We start from the raw sequence: 19,561 nt of genomic DNA on the forward strand, positions 1-19,561 counted from the left end.
AGTGGAGGCTCCTCTCCCCTTGTCCTGTTATGTAGTCTTCCCTCCTGGCCACTTGGTAGAAGCTCCTGTCTTTGTTCTGGTTACATTACTTTTCAGTGTATTGTTGTGGGACTGAAGCCTTCTGTGTACAGTGGTGAAAGCCAGTGCGCTACAGGTCAGGAAGTAGTGAGTCTGCTCTGCGGTCTCCCTTCGGGTTGTGGTGGTTGCCTGCACTGTCCATGGAGCTCCTGGGAGTGCGGCACATTTCGTATCTGCCCCAGGTGGTCCCAGGTGGCTGTTGCAACTGAGGCCTGAATTTGAAGTTGGAATGAATGTTAATGAATTTAAGTATAAATTTGGTACTCAGGGAATTCTTCAGATGGTGGGGATAGTAATGTGGGTGGGGGGAGCCTGGGCTGCAGATCTACATTGTGTATCTGAGAGGAGTTGATCTTGATTCCTTTCTGTGGGCTGACATTCTGTGGCATCTGGGTCTGGGTGTCAGAGGCAGGGACTGAGAAAGGGGCACTTCTTTGTTTCGAGCCCTGCATTTTGCTGGCCCTCCACAGCTGGCATTGTTATTGGGCCTGTCACTGTGTAGCTGGAACTCTGCGTCTTGAAAGTGTGCTGTCAGCACTTTGGTGTTCAGCGTGATGTCAGTGACCAGAGGTGCTCTGCTAGTAGCCCTGCCATATTCCTGCCAGAGCAGCGCTGTCCTATACTTAGCCCCGGGCAGCTCAGTGACAGCCTTGGACTGTGTGGAATGATCTGTCACAGGCTGGTCATCTTCTGCTATAATGCTGCATGGAGTGGAAGGCACATGCTGCTTGCTGGGTTGCCTTATGGAGTGCGTGGGCTGGAGAGTGTAGAGTTTGTCTTCTTTCGATCTGCAGGCTTGTTCCATGCTGACCCTTGAGAGTTCTCTCCAGCACACCCAAGTAGCCCTGTTCCTGTGTTCTTTGGGTGCTGGTTGATGAGCAGCCTAGGCTTCCTGTTCTTCAAGAGAGCAGAGTAATAGGGGGGTGGCCTTGGGTGGCATGAACAGGATGGGTCCTCCATCCTTAGCTGTCATTCCTTGCCCAGCTGGAGTGGCCATTCATTTGAGGGGCTTTTGTTGCTCTTTCCTTCCCTGTGGTGTTCTGCATGTTCCCTCTGTGTTTTATTATTACTATTATTTATTTATTCGAGATAGGGTCTCAATCTGGAATTGAGCCAGGCTTTAAACTCACTATGTAGTCCAGGCTGGCCTGGGGTTCACAGTGATCTTCCTGCTGCAGCCTGCCAAATACTGGGATTTTAGGCATGCGCCACCACACTGGCTTCCCTCTGGTTTGAAAACTGTTGATTACCCAGCCTTTCCTGGAGCTGTTCTTCATGGGGCTCTCAGCATGCTGGGGTGCGCTGCTCCTCCATGTGTTCTTCTACTGGCTCGCAGTCTTGCATAGTGTCAGTCGTCCTGAGTACTTTAATCTTCTAATGCTTCTCATCTGTCATGTTATTTTGGTTTGTGAATCGCATTTTTGTGCCTCTCTTCTGAGGGCAGGAGTGGACTTCTTGCTCTGGATCCCTCCTCCTCCTTCAGCTCAGAGCAGCACACAGGCCATAGTGCAGGCAGGGCTCTCCTTCAGGTTCCAGTAGAGGCCTCTGCCTTCCATGTCTCCTGGCCTCCAAGCACTTATCTGGTCTCTGTGTATTCCTGCCTTGCCCTGCTGTCAGGTCTGAAGTGGGAGTTCAGGTTCAGCACTTGGCTAATGTCTGCCCTGCTCCCTGGCATCCGAAGACTGGTCTCTTCTCAGGCCAGCCTAGGGGGAACCATGGTGGATACACGTTTAGTTTAGAGGTAGACATAGGTGTGACAGACCTTGGCTGTTGTGTATTTGAGTCATCTTAGTGTCAATATTAAGTTCACTCAGTTGTTAATCTTTATGAAAAGGGACATAGAGTGCAGATGCTAGTTTTGGAAATGGTAATGTTACCTTTGGGCAGATTTTAGTAGAATATATGGAAATGAATAAAGTTCGGCTTGAGCTGGGCATGATGATGCACACCTGTAATCCCAGCACTCCGGGAGCCTGAGGCACGATCAAAAGCTCAAGCCTGGTCTGCACAGCTTGGCAACTTCATGAGACTGTATCAGAATAAAAAATACACAGGGACTGGACCTGGAGCTCAGTGTGAAGGCCCTGGTGCCGTCCCCGTCACTCCTCCAACTCCCCTGAAAGAGTTGTGTTTGAGTCACCCTCACTGGAGGTGCCTGTGGCTCAGGGAGGCCCCAGCTTGATGTCCTTGTGCCCTCTCTTATCCTAGCAGCCTTGTGCTTGCTACTGCTAGTGATGCAGGCCTCTGCTGTCAAATTAATTTGATCAGAATTGGTGAAAGTCTTGCTTTTTGGTGATGTGCACTTTCATATTTATATTGGCAGCAGAGTATAGAAACTTGAGAGCAACCCGAGAAGCAGTTATTCACACTAGTGATGACGGGCTACACCGCAACTAAGGCTTTGGAGCTGCTTCAGAGATATTTTTATTAAACATTAAATATTACTTCTGGTGTAATTAATTGGCATATTATAAGTAGTCATTAAAAGTCCATTTATTACTAGACCAAATGGCCCATGCTTGTAATTCGAGCATTCTGGTAGGCTGAGGTAGGAGGATTTCTTGAGCATAGGAGTTTAGGGCCCGTCTGCCAGCATAGTACGGCCTTATCTCTTAGAAGGAAAAAAAAATCTATATTTCAAATAGTGCAAAAAAAAAAAAAAAAAAGTGCAAGTGCTGTTTATTCCGATTTTTTTTTTAACCTTGAATTTGGTGACTCAAGTAAACAGTGGGGTGGCATTGAAAGGAGGCCTACTGCCCTCAGTTTGTTGCCATTGTGGGAACTGGATGGGATCTCTGTGAAGCCTTGGCTTTGAAGTGTCAACTTGTGATGGCTCCAGTCCGTGGCCAGTGTGCAGGGTGGCTGAAGCATTGTGATTGGGGGCCCTGTCCATGTGACCTGGGCGGTGGGCTGACTCTGGGTATGGGTCTCGAGTCTCTCCATTATGGGGAGATTCGAAGAGCGCTGTCTTCATGACAGTAATTTTGTGACCCGGTAGCTGTCTGTGTATTGAATTAGGATGTTTTACTTCTTCAGTCAGGAAGGCTCCTCAAGGCTCAAGGCTCTCCTCAAGGCTCAGGGTTATACAGCCTGTGTTTCTTACCTGAGTCTGGGCTTGGGATCAAGAGCTGACATCAGAACTCTTTTCTCAGTTTTCAGGAAACCGACAAGGCGTGGCATGGTGGATGTCTGGCACTGGCGGAACTGGGCAGACGAGGCCTGTTGCTTCCTTCACGACTCCCGGAGGGTAAGTAATGAGGTGCAGTGACCACTGTGGTATGGCAGGGTCCTCACTGGAGCCATCTCTCTGGTGGCTGACTGGGATGCATGGGTTGCACATGTAGCCTCTCTGCCTCCTCCTGTTGGTCTCAATGGGATGCATAGAGCCCATGTACTGCTTGCATGTGGAGAGCACAGACCCTGCTGAGCTCTGATTTCTTTGCCCTGAGAACTTGCTCTAGGTACCTGTTGCTGACAAGGGCTCCTGTGACTGCACACCTGGTGTCCCCACAGTTTCTGCCCTGGGTTGGTGTCTGTCTTATGTCACCTGCAGTGACTGTGGCCCCCAGGTGGTGAGGCTTGAGCCAGTGTAGAGTGTAGAGGGAATTGGGGTGAAGGGTTGGGGAAACTTTGCAGGGCACTCTGGTGCTGAATTTGGGGCCTGAGGACAGACAGGGCTGCTAGACACACTAAGGGCTTGTGAACCGAGGCCAGCTGTCAGACTGGGGCTGTGGTCACATGGTAGTAGAGATGGGCCGTCACATGACTGGAAGGGATAAAGTTTTCAGGGAGAGAGAGGACATTGCCTGAGTGTGCCCCACAGGTGCTGTGCACTAAGAAGTGGCTTATGTCTGGAGGAGAGATGCCTAGCAATGTGGAATCTGCACCAGGCTGTGTACCAGGGAGGCATGGAAGATCTTGTAGAGCCTGAATTAATATTTTTGCTTTTTTTTTTTTTTTTTGTCTTTCTCATTTTTATCAGTACCCAGGATCGAACTCACGACTGCCTGCTTGCAAGGCAGGTGCTTATGCTGCTGAGCTAAATCCCCAGCCCCAATATTTTTGCTTTTTAAGAATCTGCTTTATTTAGATAACTTAGGTACCCTAAGTTTACCCACTGACCCCCGTAACCAAGTGGTCTTTCACAAGTTAGAGCTCAGCAGCTTCACTGGCTCATGATTGCATAGCATCTTCACTGTTGCAAGCAGAAACCTGTCCTGGAGCACCCTGTCCCACCCGGAGCAGCCACTGGTGCATTTTCTGACACTGTACACAGTGTTTTGCCTTGTCTCGATGTTTCGTTTACACAAATTTGCTGTATGCATAGATGCATCTGAGTTCTTTTCCCTAGTACAATGTTCCTGATGTTCACCTACGTTGTAGCATGTCAGTGCCTCATTGCTTTTCATTGCTGAGTGGTGGTGGTGGTTGGCCTTCTCCACCGCTGGCTGTTACAGACAGTGCTGTTGGGAACCTTCGTGTTACAGGTTTTTATGTGGACGCATATCTTGTGTTCTCTTGGGTATAGACCTAGGAATGGAATTTCTGGGTCAGTCTCAGAGCTTCCAGCCTTTTCTAGAGCGACTGTTGTGTTCCAAGTTCCCGCCAGCTATATGGGAGACCTCTAGCTTTTATCTTTTTAAAAAGAGTATCAGCTATCTTTGTGAGTGTGACATGTCACCTCACTATGCTTCCCGTTTGCTTGCCTGATGACCAATGAGGCAGTCCAAAAACATGCTCTGAGGGTCAGTGGATGGTAGCTGTTTTTGCAGCTTTAACTTTGCCTTTTGTCTGCTGGAGTTGTGATTGTTGTGGGTGAAGGTGACACATCCTCTGAGAAAGGACCGTGCACTGCCTTCAGACAGGAGGATGATTTTGCAGCCATTGTGGCAGCTATTGAATTTTGTCCCATTAGCTCCAGTTTGGCTCATGTCCCCAGCTGGCTCTCTGTACACAGTTCAGCCAGAGGATCAGTGGTGGGTGTGCCTGAAACGTGATTTAGCAAGGGCTTCTGCTGTGCAGGCCATGCTGCCCACTAGGTCTTCCTTCCTAGCACACACTTCTGTCTCTGGAATCAGCTGGTGTCACTGACCCCAAGCAGCTGGAGTGAAAGGGTGTGAGTGCTGGTGTTATAACTGGATAGCACGATCCTGCTGTTTGAGCTGTGAAACCTGACACAGGGTAAATCAGCCCATGACCTTCCTGTGGGCCACTGCCCTCCCTGTGAGCAGAGTCCCCTGCTGCCCTCACCCTGTGTCAGGGGGAGCCTGGGCAAACATGCCAAGGGGCGAGCTCTCTCTCGGGTGGTTGTGGCAGGAGTGGTGCTGACACTCACGTGCTTCTGCATTGTACGTTATACTTTTCTGTGTTCCTGTTTCAGGCCCTGGAGGGCGGTTGTGCTGCGTGCAATTTTGTATTCCTTTGGTCAGGGGGCTGCAGGTAGCTTTCTGTCACTGTGGAGGATGCTGGTAAGATGTGGCCTAGGGAGATAGGTGTTGGTAGCGTGATGGCCACCAGCATGTGGGGTGTTGTCCTAGGGACATGGTCTAGGAGGACAATTGTTGCTAGCCTGACAGTTTTTATGTTATGCAGGTTTCCATCTCACAAGATGTGATCGGGGCACGGATCAGGGGGACTATCCCCCTGACGGTCACCAGCATGCAGGTTTATGCCCCAGAGGACATGGCCTGTGAGCTGGGTATTGATGTGATGCTACCAGTATGTGAGTTTGTGTCCTAAGAGGATGTGGATGAGTGTCAGTGGCTGTGGCAACTTTCACATGGGCTTGTGTCTTGCCTGCAGGACACAGGCAGTGGAAGAGGAAAGAAGTGACTCCAGAAGGTTTCTATGGTTGTCCTTTTGGAAGACTATTTGGGTTCTTTTTCTCAGCTTCCAAAAAGACAGCCCTGCCCAGTAGAGGATGATCAGGAAAGGAACGTGTTTTTTTTTTTTTTTTCCGGATGAAGGAATTTTGCTCATGTTGTCTATGCCCACAGTCCCCTTCCCACACTGCCTGTGTGCTGTACCATGTGCCTATTGATTGCCTGTTAATTTGAAGATTAGCGTTTATTGCTGATTCAGGTTTCCTGGCTATATATCTGTCTCCCTGTCTTTCATCAACCTGAGGGCTACTTCTTCAGGTATTCTTCCTGGCTCTGGTTCTCCTCTCCCCTAGAATCTGAATCACTGGTTTCTGTTAAGTTCTGTAAACTTCCTTTAGCTTTTCCTTTTTGGCTCCTCACATGGCTAATTTTAGTTGTCCTATCCTTAAGTTCACTGATTATTTCTTCTGCCTGAACAACTCTGGCTATCAAACCCCTGTAGGTAAACTTTTCACCTCAGCTGTTGGCTTTTCAGCTCCTTAGTGTCTGTTTCGTCTCTTTTGTCATCACTTCTGTCCCTTTATTGATATTCTGTACTTTCCCAGATGTTGTCCCTTAGCTCCTTGAGCATATTTTAAGGCGGTTGATTTGAAGCTTTATCTGGGAAGTCCAATGTTTGGCTTTCCTGTGGGGTGATTTTTGTTCCTGTTTTCCTGTGAATGAGTGCACTTTTATGTTCCTTTGGCTGCCTTGTAGTTTTGTTTTGTTTTTGTTTTTGTTTTTAATGAAAGGAGAACATTTTGAATATCATATTATGAGAACTCCAAGATGTCACAGGGATTGGCGCTGTGTGCATTGAGGCTGTGGCCATAGTACTGCCTTGGTGGAAACTGGGTGCTATGTGTTTGGTCATAGAAGTCAGCTCCGAGTCTCAGCACTTTACAGAGATGTCCCAAAGTGCTGCCATGCACCAGCGTCTTTCGCCACAGAGAGTGTTCTCTGAGCTGCTTGAAGTTTAGGTTAGAATATGGGGCTTCATAAAAGTTGGTCCTGGGAGCCTGGTGTTTTTTTGGTGGAGGTTCAGGTTATGGAACTGCTGTGCCCTGTTCCATGACTATTGAATAAGGTGCATGTGGATGGAGCTGCAGTGTCCTCCTGGTCTTTTGACAGGATTACACCTGGGAGAATTTCCTCAGGGAAGTGCCAGCAGAGAGGTGAGAGAAGCTGAAGGCTGGAGGGCCCTATCTGGTTTCATAGGTGTGTTGTGGGTAGCAGGCTGGAGGATCTTGGAAGCTGTGTGTCTGGGAAGAGAGTTTGGCAGGGCTTTGGGGAGCATCCCTAAGCCAGAGTCAGCGGCAGGGAAGCCCGCGTCTCCCAAGCGGGGCTGCACTGATGTGATGGCTCTCTCATTTCCACTGCGGGAGTGTGCCCACACCCGGTACTGAGTCTGGCTGTGTCAGTCCTTTTACTGACTGTCCTGACTGTGGTGTGAGACCCTCCTGTTCTGACCCTCCACCACAGGCCTGGCACCTCAGTTCCAAGTGAGTGGGCTTGAAAGGACCTGGACAGCCCTTGTATCCAGAGTTTGGTTTTTAGCCTCTGTGGGGTTTTGAGCTGTTCGCTTCCCTGTTTGTAAGAAAGTGGAACCCATTACCTTGAGTCTTTGACTTTGTTGGTGACCTGATGGCTCTCCATGTGCTTTGGGTGAGCATGTAGGGGACAGATTGCAGAAAGCTTTGCAGAGTGGGTACTGACTGTGCCTTCTAAAAGTGTGAATTGAGGGATGCTTTGCTTTTTTTGCAGCCTGATATAGTTTACCGAACAATTCTTCATTTAAAGTTTAAGATTAGTGATGGGTTTTTTTTTTTTCCCCAGCCCCGTAGTTATGGGTTTTGATATATTGCTTTATTTTTTTTCCTAAATTGTGGTAAGAATATATAAAATTTAAAAATTTGGCATTTAAATTATTTTTACGCATATTCCTATGTGGCATTATGCTCACTGTTATACAGCCATTGCCTCTGTCTGGTTTCAGAGCTGTCATCACCCTAAACAGACCAAGTCTCAGCTGCTGTGGTCCACCCTGTGCCTCTGTGCATTTCTCGTTTCTAGGGACCTCATGTAAGCAGTGAGTCTCTGGTGTTGGGCCTTTTAGGACCAGCTTGTTTCACCAAGCGTAGTTTTGTGTTGTGGTATGAAGAGCAGTGTCCTTCTCGTGTGAGGACGGCTGTCCAGAGAACTACCTTGTTCTATGTACCTGCTGTTGCAGGTGCTGCAGCTGCCCCTGTGCTGCTGGGATTTGCTGCAGTGGGCACGGAGGCACATGTGCTAGTCTGAGATGCTGGCTGTTCCCTAGGTAACACACTGGTATGACACACTGGGTGACACACTGGGTGACACAGTGGTATGGCTGGCACTGGGTGGTTTGTGTGATCTTTTGAAAGCTTATCACCTTTTTTGTGTAAAAGTTAGAAATTTAGTTTCCAAGTCAGGTTATCAATGGGTGCAGACAGGCAGGGTGGGTAAGAAATTAGTAAGGCTATTTTCTTATTCGAAGGTTCTGCTTTGTTTTAAGGAGGCTTATCTGGTGGTGATGGTCTATTCCTGGAGGGCCACTGGGAAGTTGCCCTGGGCAGCCTTCATGGGCAGGTCACATGGTGATGGCATGCTGAGGTGCAGGGTGGAGCACCTCCAGATTGTCAGGTCTGCCTTAGTCCCATTGGTTGTCATTCAAGATGCCAACACCTGGAGAGCTTGGGAGCTGTCATACAGGTTGGAGACCCAGCACTTACAGAGGGGTATGTGGTCCATGGCTGTCAGTGCGAGAGAGCGCCCTGGTCCTCAGCACCCAAGGATAGTCTCTCAGGGCCCAACAGTAGAAAGGGCCACAGGATCCCTGCCATCCCCAAGGACAAGACCACAGAGTTCACTTGCCCCCTTAAGCACTCAATCATAGGGCCTCCTGCATCCCCAAGGACAGGACCATAGGGCACCCCTATGGGGTAATCCTTACTGTATCTTTAGGGTCAGTTTGCAGCTACAGGCTCAGGTATTCCTTAGAAGAATTGTGAGACTCTCACATCTCTTATAAGTTGGTACTGAAGTTTTATATAAATGTAACTTGTGTTGAAGCATAGTGTTTTTCCCTGAAGCTTTTCATGAAGTAAATTTCCATTGTCTCCCTTCATGTATGTGCAAGGTGTCTAGGCCTCACAGGTTTCTGGGACGTGTATTTCTTTACAGTATATTTACTCTTTCATCTGTCCACCTCTTCCCAGAGAACCTGTGCTGAGGCTGCAGGAGCAGAGCCCCTTGTGGCTGACTAGTCAGTTCCAGAGAGAAACATGTAAGAGCTATAGTTGTTTCATCTCTTTGGCTGTGAGGTGCTAGTTACTCAAATGTTTTTTAATTTGAGGTTTAAAGATTAGCATCAAATGTCATGTTAAGATGTATAACTATTTTCATGTATGAATTAAAATAGTGAATTAAAAAAACTGGAAAAAGATTGTTCCTGTGTGTGGTTGACCAGAGCAACCCTAAGCATTGTCTTGCTGACTCATAGGTTTTTTTTTTTTTTGTCTTTTTCCTTTTTATTGGTACTGGGGATCGAACTCATGACTGCCTGCTTCAAGGCAGGTGCTTATGCCACTGAGCTAAATCCCCAGCCCCTGACTCATAGGTTTTAACAAGGTGGCATCTTTGGTGAGTCATGCTGTTGCCCAGAATTGGGCTTGGCTCTGCATCTACCTTGCTTGAGCCTCATTCACATCAAGAGGTAGATAGGACAGCATCCTTGTCATACCTGGTGCTGTGGCTTGGACGTTGCTGTTTCTCCTGGCAGCCTGCGCTCTACAGTAGACAGCTTCTTGGTACCTAAGAAGCTGGTAGGCCACAGTGCACCTAGCCCCACTGTAGAGGGTCCTCTGGTGCCTGTACAGGCGCTTGAAGCTCAGCTCTTGCCTGTGAGACTCAGGTGAGGTTTGTCTCCTCAGAGTGAGGGCAGGCCTGTTAAGGAGTCAGGAGGGAAGGCTTTTCCAGGTTGCCCTGAGGTTTACACTCTCCTCGTGCCCTGTGGCCCACAGACCTGATGGTCTTTGAGCAGCTCCAGGGATGGGTGGGGATTCTCTGTTCCCACCTCCTGCTGCCCACCCTGCCCACGTGTCCAAGACAGGCTCCTTGAGCTCAGTGCTGCCTCTGCTGCCAGCTCTTTTTTGCTGAGTGTTATGTACAGTATTTCAAAGGGCACCACAGAATTTAACACTTGTCTTCATCTTATGTGTTGTTAAAGTTTATGAGTTTATTGGAAAATTGATAATGTATACATTTAAGGAGTGGAAAATGAGGCTGAACAGGTTAGAAAATTCCCTTCAGTATTATAAGCACATGGATGGAATAAGTCGATTGTACTGTTACCAATAGTGTACCATTGTTGTGGAAATAAATTATTTGTATAAATAGCCTCTTGATGTTTATCTTTTAGTCACAACAAATCACAACATTTTTACATGCAGCACTTGAATGCTAGTACTGAAAATGTATCTTCCTGGTATTGTTCCAGTAATTGTTATTTACTTCAAAACACATAGCTAGTTGTAATAGAAAAACAATTAAAATAGTTTACTCTAGTGCTAACATACTTGTGAAAGAGGTGTTTGTGAGAGACCCTGGCACCTGTGGGCCCCACCTTGAGGTCCCTGTGGCCCTGCATGTGGCACTGGTGTTCAGTTCAGCTTTCACATTCAGCTGAAGATTGGCAAAAATTGGACAGAACTGACTTTTTGGTAAGGAGAAGGAAGAAGCTGCCTGGGGAGCGTGCAGGGAAAGCATGCAGAGGGAGGGCCCCTGCAGCTGTGAGCAGCTTGGGGCCAGGCCTTATGATACTCGGGTCCTTCTGCGCAGGGTAAACACTCGTGCTGCCGTGTCACTCGGCTTCATTTTCTTAGCTCCTGGCTGGGATTTCCCTGCGTCCCTTTGACTTGTCCTCTTTTGTCCTTTGGGCCTGAGGTCGCATTGAGCCCCCTGGCTCTCCTTGGGACTGGGTGTGGATATGTCCTGGCAGGCAGACTCCTGGGCAGTAGGCTCTCCGTCACCTGCCCGGACATTCCCGGGGCTGAAGGCCGCCAGCTGACAGAGGGCCACAGCTGCCGTCTGCTTCTGCTCATCACCACTGTCCACCACATGTGTGTCTGGGGCTTTCCCACAGGGGGCCTCATCGTCCTTTGTGTCAGCCTGGCCTGGCCCATCTCCAGAACCTTTTGTCTCAGTCTTTGGAGCAACAGTAGCGGGTTCTACACCCTGCAGTGAGCTGGGAGCAGTGGGCTGCAGGCCTCGAGAGAGGCAGGCATCCTTCACAGAGAGGTTGAGGGGCAGGTCCTGAGGCTCAGAGAAGTCCAGGCCCACTGGGGTGCTGCCTGTGTACTTTGGTGAGTGAGCAGCAGAAGGGTTTGTCTCCAGCTTCTTGGAGAGGTTGAGGGGGTGGATCGCAGAGCCATCCTCAGGGCTAGAGGGTGGGGCCTCAAGGATGGGCGTGGCACCTCCTGTCTGTGCTGGAGGAGCTCTGTCTTCAACCTGGAGACTGGGAAGGGGTGGAGAGGGTTGGTGAGAGTGTGCTTAGGACAGTGTTCACTAAAGCAGTTTGAACAAATGTGAATGTGGCTGGTTGAACACAACCAAAAACATTACATTGAAGGGTTTGAAAATGAAATATCCTTACCTTTTGGGAGACTCTGCTGTGTTTACAGGGGGCTGGGAACCAGGGTGTTCTGTGTTTTTCTGGACAGGCTTGAAGGCTGTGGCGCTTTGTTTGGGCTGCTGGAGCCGTCCGGGAGTGTCCGAAGCTGCTTTGTTTGAGAGGTCACACAGACCTTCACATGTCTGGCTGGTCTGTGTGAAGTTGGTGGGGCTTGGTCTTCCTGGAGAGCCTGTGGCTGCGCTGCCTGCACGGGGGCTCATTTTGGCCCCTTCCGTGTCTTTGGAAGGGTCCTTAGCCTCAGGAGTTGGACTTCTTTTCTCAAACTCTGTGTGCTTCCTGTGGGAGGTGGAAGGGTTTAACTCAGAGGGACTTGAGGCCGGGTAGACCAGGGCACCATCCTCTAGCAGCCGAGAGCTTTGGTCCCGCGCTATGCCTGCCACAGGTGGGAGCCTGAGGTAGGAGGTAAATGCTGACTCAGGTCTGTAAAAGCTGTAAGGCAGGGGCAGATTGGCGTGGAACTGTGGGAGCAGCCTGTAATGGTCATATGCTGATGGAGATGGGGCCAAGTGCTTGGGGAGTGGCCCGGGGTGAGGCAGGAAGTGTCTTTGGTCTTGGGGCCCATAGACGGACAATAGGGTGGCATCACACTCAGGTGTGTTTCCAGCAAGGAGGTAGGGGGAGTAGATTGTGGCCAAGCCGTGCTCCGTATAGAAGGGTGGGGGGTACTCTGGGATTGTAGAGTGCACATAGGGAGAGATGGTGCCAAATCCCTTTGCAGGTGGGATTTTGTGTGGAAACTCAGCTGGGAGGAACGAGGAGCCCACTTTCCAGGGGTAGCCAGGTGTGTGGAACGCAGACTTGGTGTGGAAAGATGTGGCTTTTGCTGTTGACTTGGTTAGTGCTAGTGTCTCTGGGACCTCTGTGTTGTCTGGCCCCTTGAGTCTGTGCTCCCCAACTGGAACGAATGCTGAAGGCCGAATCTCGCTGTCCAGAGAAGGCTGGGTACCAAGAGTAGCTTCTGGGGTCAACTCCCTCTGCAGGGTCGGCCTCTGAGGGCACCTGTGGGCCCCCTGCACTGGCAGTTCCAGGTCCTCCTTGGCATCCTCCTTGGCAGGGCTGAGCTGTGGCTTCAGGTCGAGGCCGGAAAAGCCATGGGAGAGTGCCTTGGCAGGGACTGGCTTGGCTGTGGGCTCCAGAGGTAGGGCCTGCCGAGGGTCCAGCGAACTAGGCTTTGAGCCCTTGGGGGCGCGGTCCTGCTCGGATACTAGTGTGATGGAGTTCTTACAGAGCCCGTACTTCATGTGATTGAAGAGGTGCGACTTCTCATTGCAGGTGAAGGGGCACTGGAAGCACTTATACTTGAAGGGCTTCCCTGGTGGCCGTGGAATGTAATGTGGCTTTTTCGGTTTCCGCTCTTTGAGAAGACTCATGTCCCCTGTGTTGGGTGACAGACTCCAATTGGCTGAGTGAAAGGGTCACTGCTGACTCCTCTTCAGTCCAGTTTGGGTGACTGTTAGGAAGGTGAGTTCCTGTCTCGCCTCTCTTTTCTGAATTCTGTTCCTTAAAGCCAGCTCCACTGCCAAGGAGCCTCAGGAGGTCTCACCCGTGTGGTCCTGGAGCTGAGAGGGCAGACAGAGGCAGAGTCAAGATGGGAGCTTAGTGGGTCAGAATCCTTGTCAGGTTCCTGAAGGAGGTGAAACAGAGGTCCTGTGAGGAGGCTGTGGCTGCTGCCTCCCTGCATGCCTGCTCTGTTGACTGTCAGCTCCCTGAAGAGTTTTCTGTGTGCCCAAGTCTGACCTGGAGGAATCTCCTGGGGGCCAAGGCAGGGTGCAGTGTGTGAAGGCCCGTGTCAATTCTGAGGATACCTGTGCTTCTCTGGGCTTGAGGGCCTTTATCCCATCATCTAGACTTTCCCTCTGAAGTGCCCCAAGGCCTGATCTTAGGGATTTGGGGAGTTTATGTATGCTGTGCCATTCAGCCGAGGACTGGTGGCTGCCCTGCCTGTGCGGCAACACCGTTGGTATGTTCTGTATGTGGGTGTCCTGAGTGAAGATTATTTAAACACATGACTCCACCCTATTGCTTCCAAAACCACAAATAAAAAGTCAGCTTTTTCTCAGTAAGTTGCACTTAGCTTTTTCCAGAGCTGGGGACAGAACTTAGGGCCTAGCTCATGGCAGGGAAGTACTCACACTGGGCTCCAACCCCAGTCTTAGCAAGTTGAATTTATGTTGTCTCCATACAAACAAAAATGATGCATTTAGGTTGCCAGACTGTTTAAAACAACCTGAGCTTTAAACAGGGCGAGCTTGCTGTGTCCTGTGCACTGTCTCCTCATCAAAGTAGAGACCGTTCTCCTGTCCACTCTGTCCTATCACACTGTGCCTCCCAACAGACCTCCATCTGAGTGTCACCTGGACCGTGGGAGGCCCTCTTGACTTTTAGCCTCTAGGAAGGGGCAGGGCCTCTAGCCTGCACCTCAGGCTCTTGGCACTTGTAGGTAGAAACCAGGGGTTCTGTAGAGGTCAGCCCCTATTCATCCACCGCACACCTTACTTCACTCCACCTCCTGACTCAGAGCTGAGAGCAGAGGGTAGCTGCCACCCTAGGCCACTGGGGAGGTTTCCAAGTGTCTGAATTCACTTGGCAACATGGAATGAGAAAGAGCTTCAGCTCCTGGATATTTCAAATAGCTTAAAAACAAAGTTAGTGGAAGTAATGTAAGGGCATTGTTTTCAGCTGCAAACTCCAGTCTGTGGAACTAAGATGTCAAGCAGTAGCTTCTAGACTCAGTGATTATATGCCCTGGAAAGATGGGGAGGCTCCTGGCCTCAGCAAGGTCTTGGTTTCCTTCTGCATACCTTGAGTATAAGAAAGTTAATTTTATTTGGATTTTCTATTAATTTATTGATCATCTCTTAAAAACACAAAGAACTACCCTAAGAGTGCCCAGCTGCTTCTGTTAGTGTAGTTTAAAACTTTAAGACTTTTTGTTAGAAGTGGTTTGTGTAGAAAGGAGGGCTCTGCTGGTACCAGAAGTCTCCTATGCGACAGTGTTTTGAGTGGAAGTGGTAGGCAGTATGCATTTGGGATGAGAAACAGTTTTGATTGTCCTGTAACTGGGGCAAGGTCAGCTGAGGATCCCTTCTGGGGTGTGGGCGAGCAGCCCTCCTGGGGTCCTGCCTGGGCTCTCACCATGTACAGGGGCAGAAGCTATAGGTACCATGTCAAAGCCACGCCAGCTACACTTCTTTCCTCTTTTTACCTTTTCATTAAAAGAAAAACAGTGACATGTAGTTCTCGGGGATTCAGCTGCACCTTGGGGAGCAGATCTACAGAGTGACAAGAACAGGGCCGCCCTGCCCTCTCCGGCAGTGGGCCGCTTCCTGCTGTGCAGGCCAGCCAGCTCAGTCAGCGGGGCTTGTGCTGGCACGCTCAGTGTGCTCCCGTCCCGCAGGCGTGGGAACCACGGGGAGGCAGGTTCCCAGGGCCGCGCAGGGTATGTCATGGCACAGATCTGAGAAGGGTGATTTCATCATTCTCTGGGCGCATTGTGAGCAACACGATGACAGTTGCAGACATTTATCAAGTGTGAGCTGTGTCCCAGTGATACCAAGGGGGACACAGATACAGAGCCTCCAGTGCTGGGAGGACAGAAAGTCCCCTTGGGATGTGAGAAAGTGGCGACAGGCATACAAGCAGCATTACCTAATGTTACAGAAGAAGATGACATCCCACAGTGGTCAGGTTCCCCTGAGGTCCTGTGGAGGGTGTGCAAGTTACCCTAGCATCGCCCAGAAGAATAAATGGGGAAGTAACTACTCCCCCTATCAGCACACCTTCCCATTGCACACGCCTGTGCCTCCGGCTGCATCTGAACCTTTCCCTTTTGTTCTTCTCTGCTTGGTTTCTGGGCAGTGTGTGAAGGGCGTGGTTTCCTAGTGCCCAGATCCTTGGAGGTGAGGGTGTATGTTACAGGGTTTACTGCTTGAAGGGAATGTGCATAAAGTGAAGTCCCAGGCACTGCTATTTTAGTAACTTTGGATAAACTGATCTCTCCAGTTGCACAACTGCTGATTAAAGCAGGACACTCAGCTGCCTCAGAGGCAGGTGTAAGAGGGCGTAGCTCACCTGTCTATAAAACTACAGTGGTGCTAGAGAAGTAAGTGGGGTAAAATTGATGCTTTTGTAAGCTTTCGAATGATGATGTCAGCCTGGGAGTTCTCTGTCCTACCCAAGTGAGGTTTATGAGGATGAAGAAACTGACCTACAGCCGCGACTGCAGGCAGTCACATATGGCTGTGGGCACAAAGGCCTGACACAGTCTTGTCTGGTCAGTTTATACCTGCTGGACTTTGTACTCACTGGCAGCTGCTGGTGTTACATAGTCCAAAAAGACCATGTTATTGCCAAAACATTAAAACCCTTTGTTTACAGTAAGTTTGAATTTGCATTCAGAGGCAGCGTTTTTTTCCCAAAGGTGAGGAAAGATGTTCTTGCCTGTCCCTATCCCTATCCTGGCTGGCAGTGTTTCTGCCTTGGGACTGTGCAGCTGATGATTTGGGTGGGCCCAGGTGTGCTCTGCCTGGTACCCTATTTCTGTCTGGCCCCCTTGCTTTCCCCATTATGGGTAGGAGATGGTTGGGTGGCACCTCATAGCCTCCCGGCAGACCCTCTCTCTGCCTGTCCTAGGACACACCCTGCTGATTGGCCAAGGCCATGCTCCTACTTGGGGTGTACAGTGTCTACACTAAAGGACGTGAGAACGGTGAGGTGTACAGGGTCTGGCTGGAGCGGACCTGGCTGTTCTGTGTGTGCTGATGTCCCATTGACCTAGTGTTTCACAGGCCCACCGTGCTCTGCTACTCACTGTGCTTCAGGAAGTTTCCTTGAGTTTGCTATCCTACCAAAGTGCCCTAGCCTGGCACAGCTGCCTGGACAGGGCTCTGAGCAGCTTAAGGTTTCAGCTGGCCCTAGCTCCTGTTTATCTTGACTATAAAGTACTGCACTCAGCCGCTCCAGGTGTGGATACCTAACGAGTTGCCTGTTGGGACCATAAGAGCGGAGGGTCTTGAACTTAGCAAACTGCAGGGGAAGTTTTGTTAAGGACTTTGCTAGGGCACAGTGGAGGTAATTATAGCCTGGCTTTATAGGACAGCGCCAGCCATGCCAGGCCACCGAGGTGCTCGTCCTGCTTGTCGGCCTCTGCATGGAGGCAGAGCCCTGACACTGCTGTGGTGTCCAGCTGTCTGGCACTGAGCCTTGCAGGTGGAACGTCCTGAAGGGCATGCTGTAATTACCACCTGTGATGTGGCATTATTGCACCACTCAAGGACACGCCATTGTCGGCTCCCACTGGGGTGTCGTAAGAACTAGATTTGTGAGTTTTTCTCCAGTTGAGCCTTCACTGTGATTGGCGGCTGCTCCTCCCAGCTTTCTGTTCTCTAAAATGAAGGGGAAGCCTTGGACGACCATGTCCTAGGGAGGAGGCAGCATTTGGGAGTATGGTTTGGAAGAAAGGAACCAGAAAACAGCCAGAGGCCCTCTGTCATGCCTGTGTAGTGCCAGCACCTCCTGTTCATAACAGACATTGCAAAACATTGGAGTCCTTGTTTTAGTGCAGGCGGACTCGGGCCCGGGTGGACAGAGGCTGCCCAAATCTCACTTGGGTCAAGCTTGGCCAATAATGTGGTCAGTAATTGTTTTCCCACAGACTTCTGGAAGAAGTTCCATGTAAGGAAAAACACTCCCGTGTGTGAGCGCCCAAGTGTGTGTAAGTGCGCGTGTAACCTTAACCACTAAAAGTTATCCTTCTTGGTTAAGTTTTTTTTTTTAAAAGGTTATATCAAAACAGTACTTATTTTAAACTTTAAAAAAATTAAATGAGAAAGTAAGCAACTGTTTAAACATATATGGGATATATTTATATATTCTATATATATAGTCTTTAATATACACTCTTATATGAATATGTTATATATGTGTATATTATATACTTTATCATTTAATGTTGAAATTTATTGTAGCTTTTAAGATAAGGAAGAGTTTAAAAACCATATACACATTTTGGTTTATCTTTGATGAGTTTTATGGCAGAATTGAGGACTTAATTTCCGAATAAGCTTATTCACGCCACCCCTAAATAAAGTGTGTGGTCTGTGTTTAGGCAGCACACACACCTGCTGGTCCTGACTCGTCCTCAGGGTGCAGAGCAAGGCAGAGCAAAACCGGGCAAGCGGTTCACACAGCCAGCTAACTTAGGACTCTCTGGAGGGCAGTTTGGAAAGAGAACTCGGATCTGAGAAGAAACGAGAGCACTTACCAGGTGTACGGCTGGTGTGAGATGCAGGTCTCTGCGCGGTGCTGGCGCTGGGAGCAGGATGTGTTCTCACGCCGGGCTGGCTTGGTGAAACTGGAGCTGGCTGCTCAGTGGGAGGGGTTTAAGTGTAGGAGTTGAGCCCTCGGGGCGTAGAGATGCACCTGATATTCCTCCGCCCGCAGCTACGCTTCATGTGTTTGCACCCACTGAGCGCAGCCCAGCCTCCCTGAGCAGGGGCCCAGCCAGCCGCCCATGGAACCTACTGGCTCCCTGTCAGTACTGTCCAGAGGCAGTGGCCGTGTGGGATCAGCGCTACCTGTGGCCAGGATGCGGATACTGTGTGTAGCCGCCTCTGGAAGAGTTCTGGCAGGAGGGTAGTAGGGACATGTACGGACTCCCTTCAGAGCCCTAGTGTACTAGTGCCAGGTGAACACAGGAGTTATTCTGAAATGTGCACCAGGAGGTGCGGTGCTTGTGTGCCATTCAGGGAGGGCCGGCATGGCCTCCTATGCCTGTGTGCCTCTCACTCCACACCCCACCGTTCCCACTAGTCTCTTGAGAGAAGCAGAGAGCTGAGTGGTGGGGGAAAGCTAGCCTTGCCGCCCATCACGGGGACCTGCTGGAGCATGCCCAGGGCCGGCACCCAGCAGGCTGAGGCGGTGGTGCTGCCAAGGAAGTCGACTCTGCACACCCGCATATCCCTCTTTAAAAATAATCCAGGTCCCTAATTTTGGGGACAGTTTATTCCCTCTTCAAACTACTTGTCCGGCTGCAGTGCGGATTGGAGTGCAGGATCACTGTGGGACAGGAAAGGAGGATGTGATGATGGTGTCAGGCTTCTGGTCACGCCTAAAGCCACTGGAAGGGGGTTGTCTGCCCCAGAGGCCGATGGATAGGCTTTTAGATGGGCATACTGGGTTTCCCTGCTTATGTAAGAGTTAAAAATTCACTTGGCTTCACTTTTATATTTAATGCTTTAAAATTTTTTTCATTACTTTTGGCCCAGTCACTTACATAAGTCAGAGTCAAAAATAGTGGCATTGTCTCGTCACAGCAGCGCCGTTCCCTCCCGTTCGGCCTGCTGGGGTACCAGCTGCTGCAAACTGGGTGGCTTCAGATGTCCACCCTGGATCTGCCTCGTTCCTGGAATCAGGATCTCAGGCAGCACTTCTGTCTGTGGGTGCTGGCAGATGCTAGCGGTGGTGCACCCCCACTCCTTGCGCTGGAGTGGCCCGGACTGCTTCTCCGGTGTGCCTCCTTCCCTGAGTGTCATAGCTTTCCTATGCCCAGGGCCCTAAGAGTGAGGCCAGGCTGAGAATCCAGCACCACTTCCGTTGCACTCACCAGGTTGGAGGATGCCAGTGCCTAGTCCCTCTGGCCACAGCACCCCCTCTGTGCCCCAGAGGCTGGTGTCTGTGCCCCATGCCTCATGTAGTGATACTCAGGGCTGTCTTCATACCCCACTATCCTTCCTAGAGGCCTCCACCTCTTCTGCAGCCAGGTGCTGCTGCTTGAACCCACACTCCCTCACTCTGCCCGTCATACAGCTTGCATTTCTTCCTTCAGTTCCTGTCTTGGGAGTCTTATACCTGCCATGCAGTGCTGGTGTCAGGGAGCTGATCCCAGCAGCCTCGGGAGGATATTTACTCT

The 19,561-nt window shown here is 50.2% G+C and overlaps 2 protein-coding genes across 3 annotated transcripts in view; one reads left to right on the top strand and one right to left on the bottom strand.

Annotated features, from left to right (window-relative positions):
- Positions 1-19,561, top strand: part of Tbcd (tubulin folding cofactor D) — a 159,392-nt gene that overhangs the window by 64,135 nt on the left and 75,696 nt on the right. The window contains exon 13 of the mRNA XM_003464918.5: positions 3,231-3,325. Coding sequence (XP_003464966.2) covers positions 3,231-3,325 — 95 coding nt within the window. The remainder of the gene's footprint in view (positions 1-3,230; positions 3,326-19,561) is intronic.
- On the bottom strand, positions 10,168-18,078 carry Znf750 (zinc finger protein 750). 2 transcript variants are annotated; one of them, XM_003464841.3, is made up of 3 exons: positions 17,915-18,078; positions 11,614-13,211; positions 10,168-11,475 (listed from the first exon to the last, which is right to left on the bottom strand). In XM_003464841.3, the coding sequence occupies exons 2-3, from the start codon at positions 13,020-13,022 to the stop codon at positions 10,773-10,775; spliced, it is 2,112 nt and encodes a 703-aa protein (XP_003464889.1). In that variant the 5' UTR covers positions 13,023-13,211; positions 17,915-18,078; the 3' UTR covers positions 10,168-10,772. The 2 variants fall into 2 exon arrangements, with proteins under 2 accessions (XP_003464889.1, XP_013002667.1); XM_013147213.2 differs by having other exon boundaries at positions 11,614-13,276.

Source organism: Cavia porcellus, unplaced genomic scaffold, assembly GCF_034190915.1.
Source record: "Cavia porcellus strain 051 isolate PalLab524CR breed Dunkin Hartley unplaced genomic scaffold, mCavPor4.1 scaffold_32, whole genome shotgun sequence".
In the NCBI taxonomy this organism is placed as follows: domain Eukaryota; kingdom Metazoa; phylum Chordata; class Mammalia; order Rodentia; family Caviidae; genus Cavia; species Cavia porcellus.

Excerpts from the sequence above, each read along its gene's own strand:
- Znf750 (XM_003464841.3), bottom strand. The coding sequence starts at position 13,022 with ATGAGTCTTCTCAAAGAGCGGAAACCGAAAAAGCCACATTACATTCCA. Across the intron at positions 11,476-11,613 it reads ACAGCAGAGTCTCCCAAAAG|TCTCCAGGTTGAAGACAGAG; the intron begins GTAAGGATATTT and ends ACCCCTTCCCAG.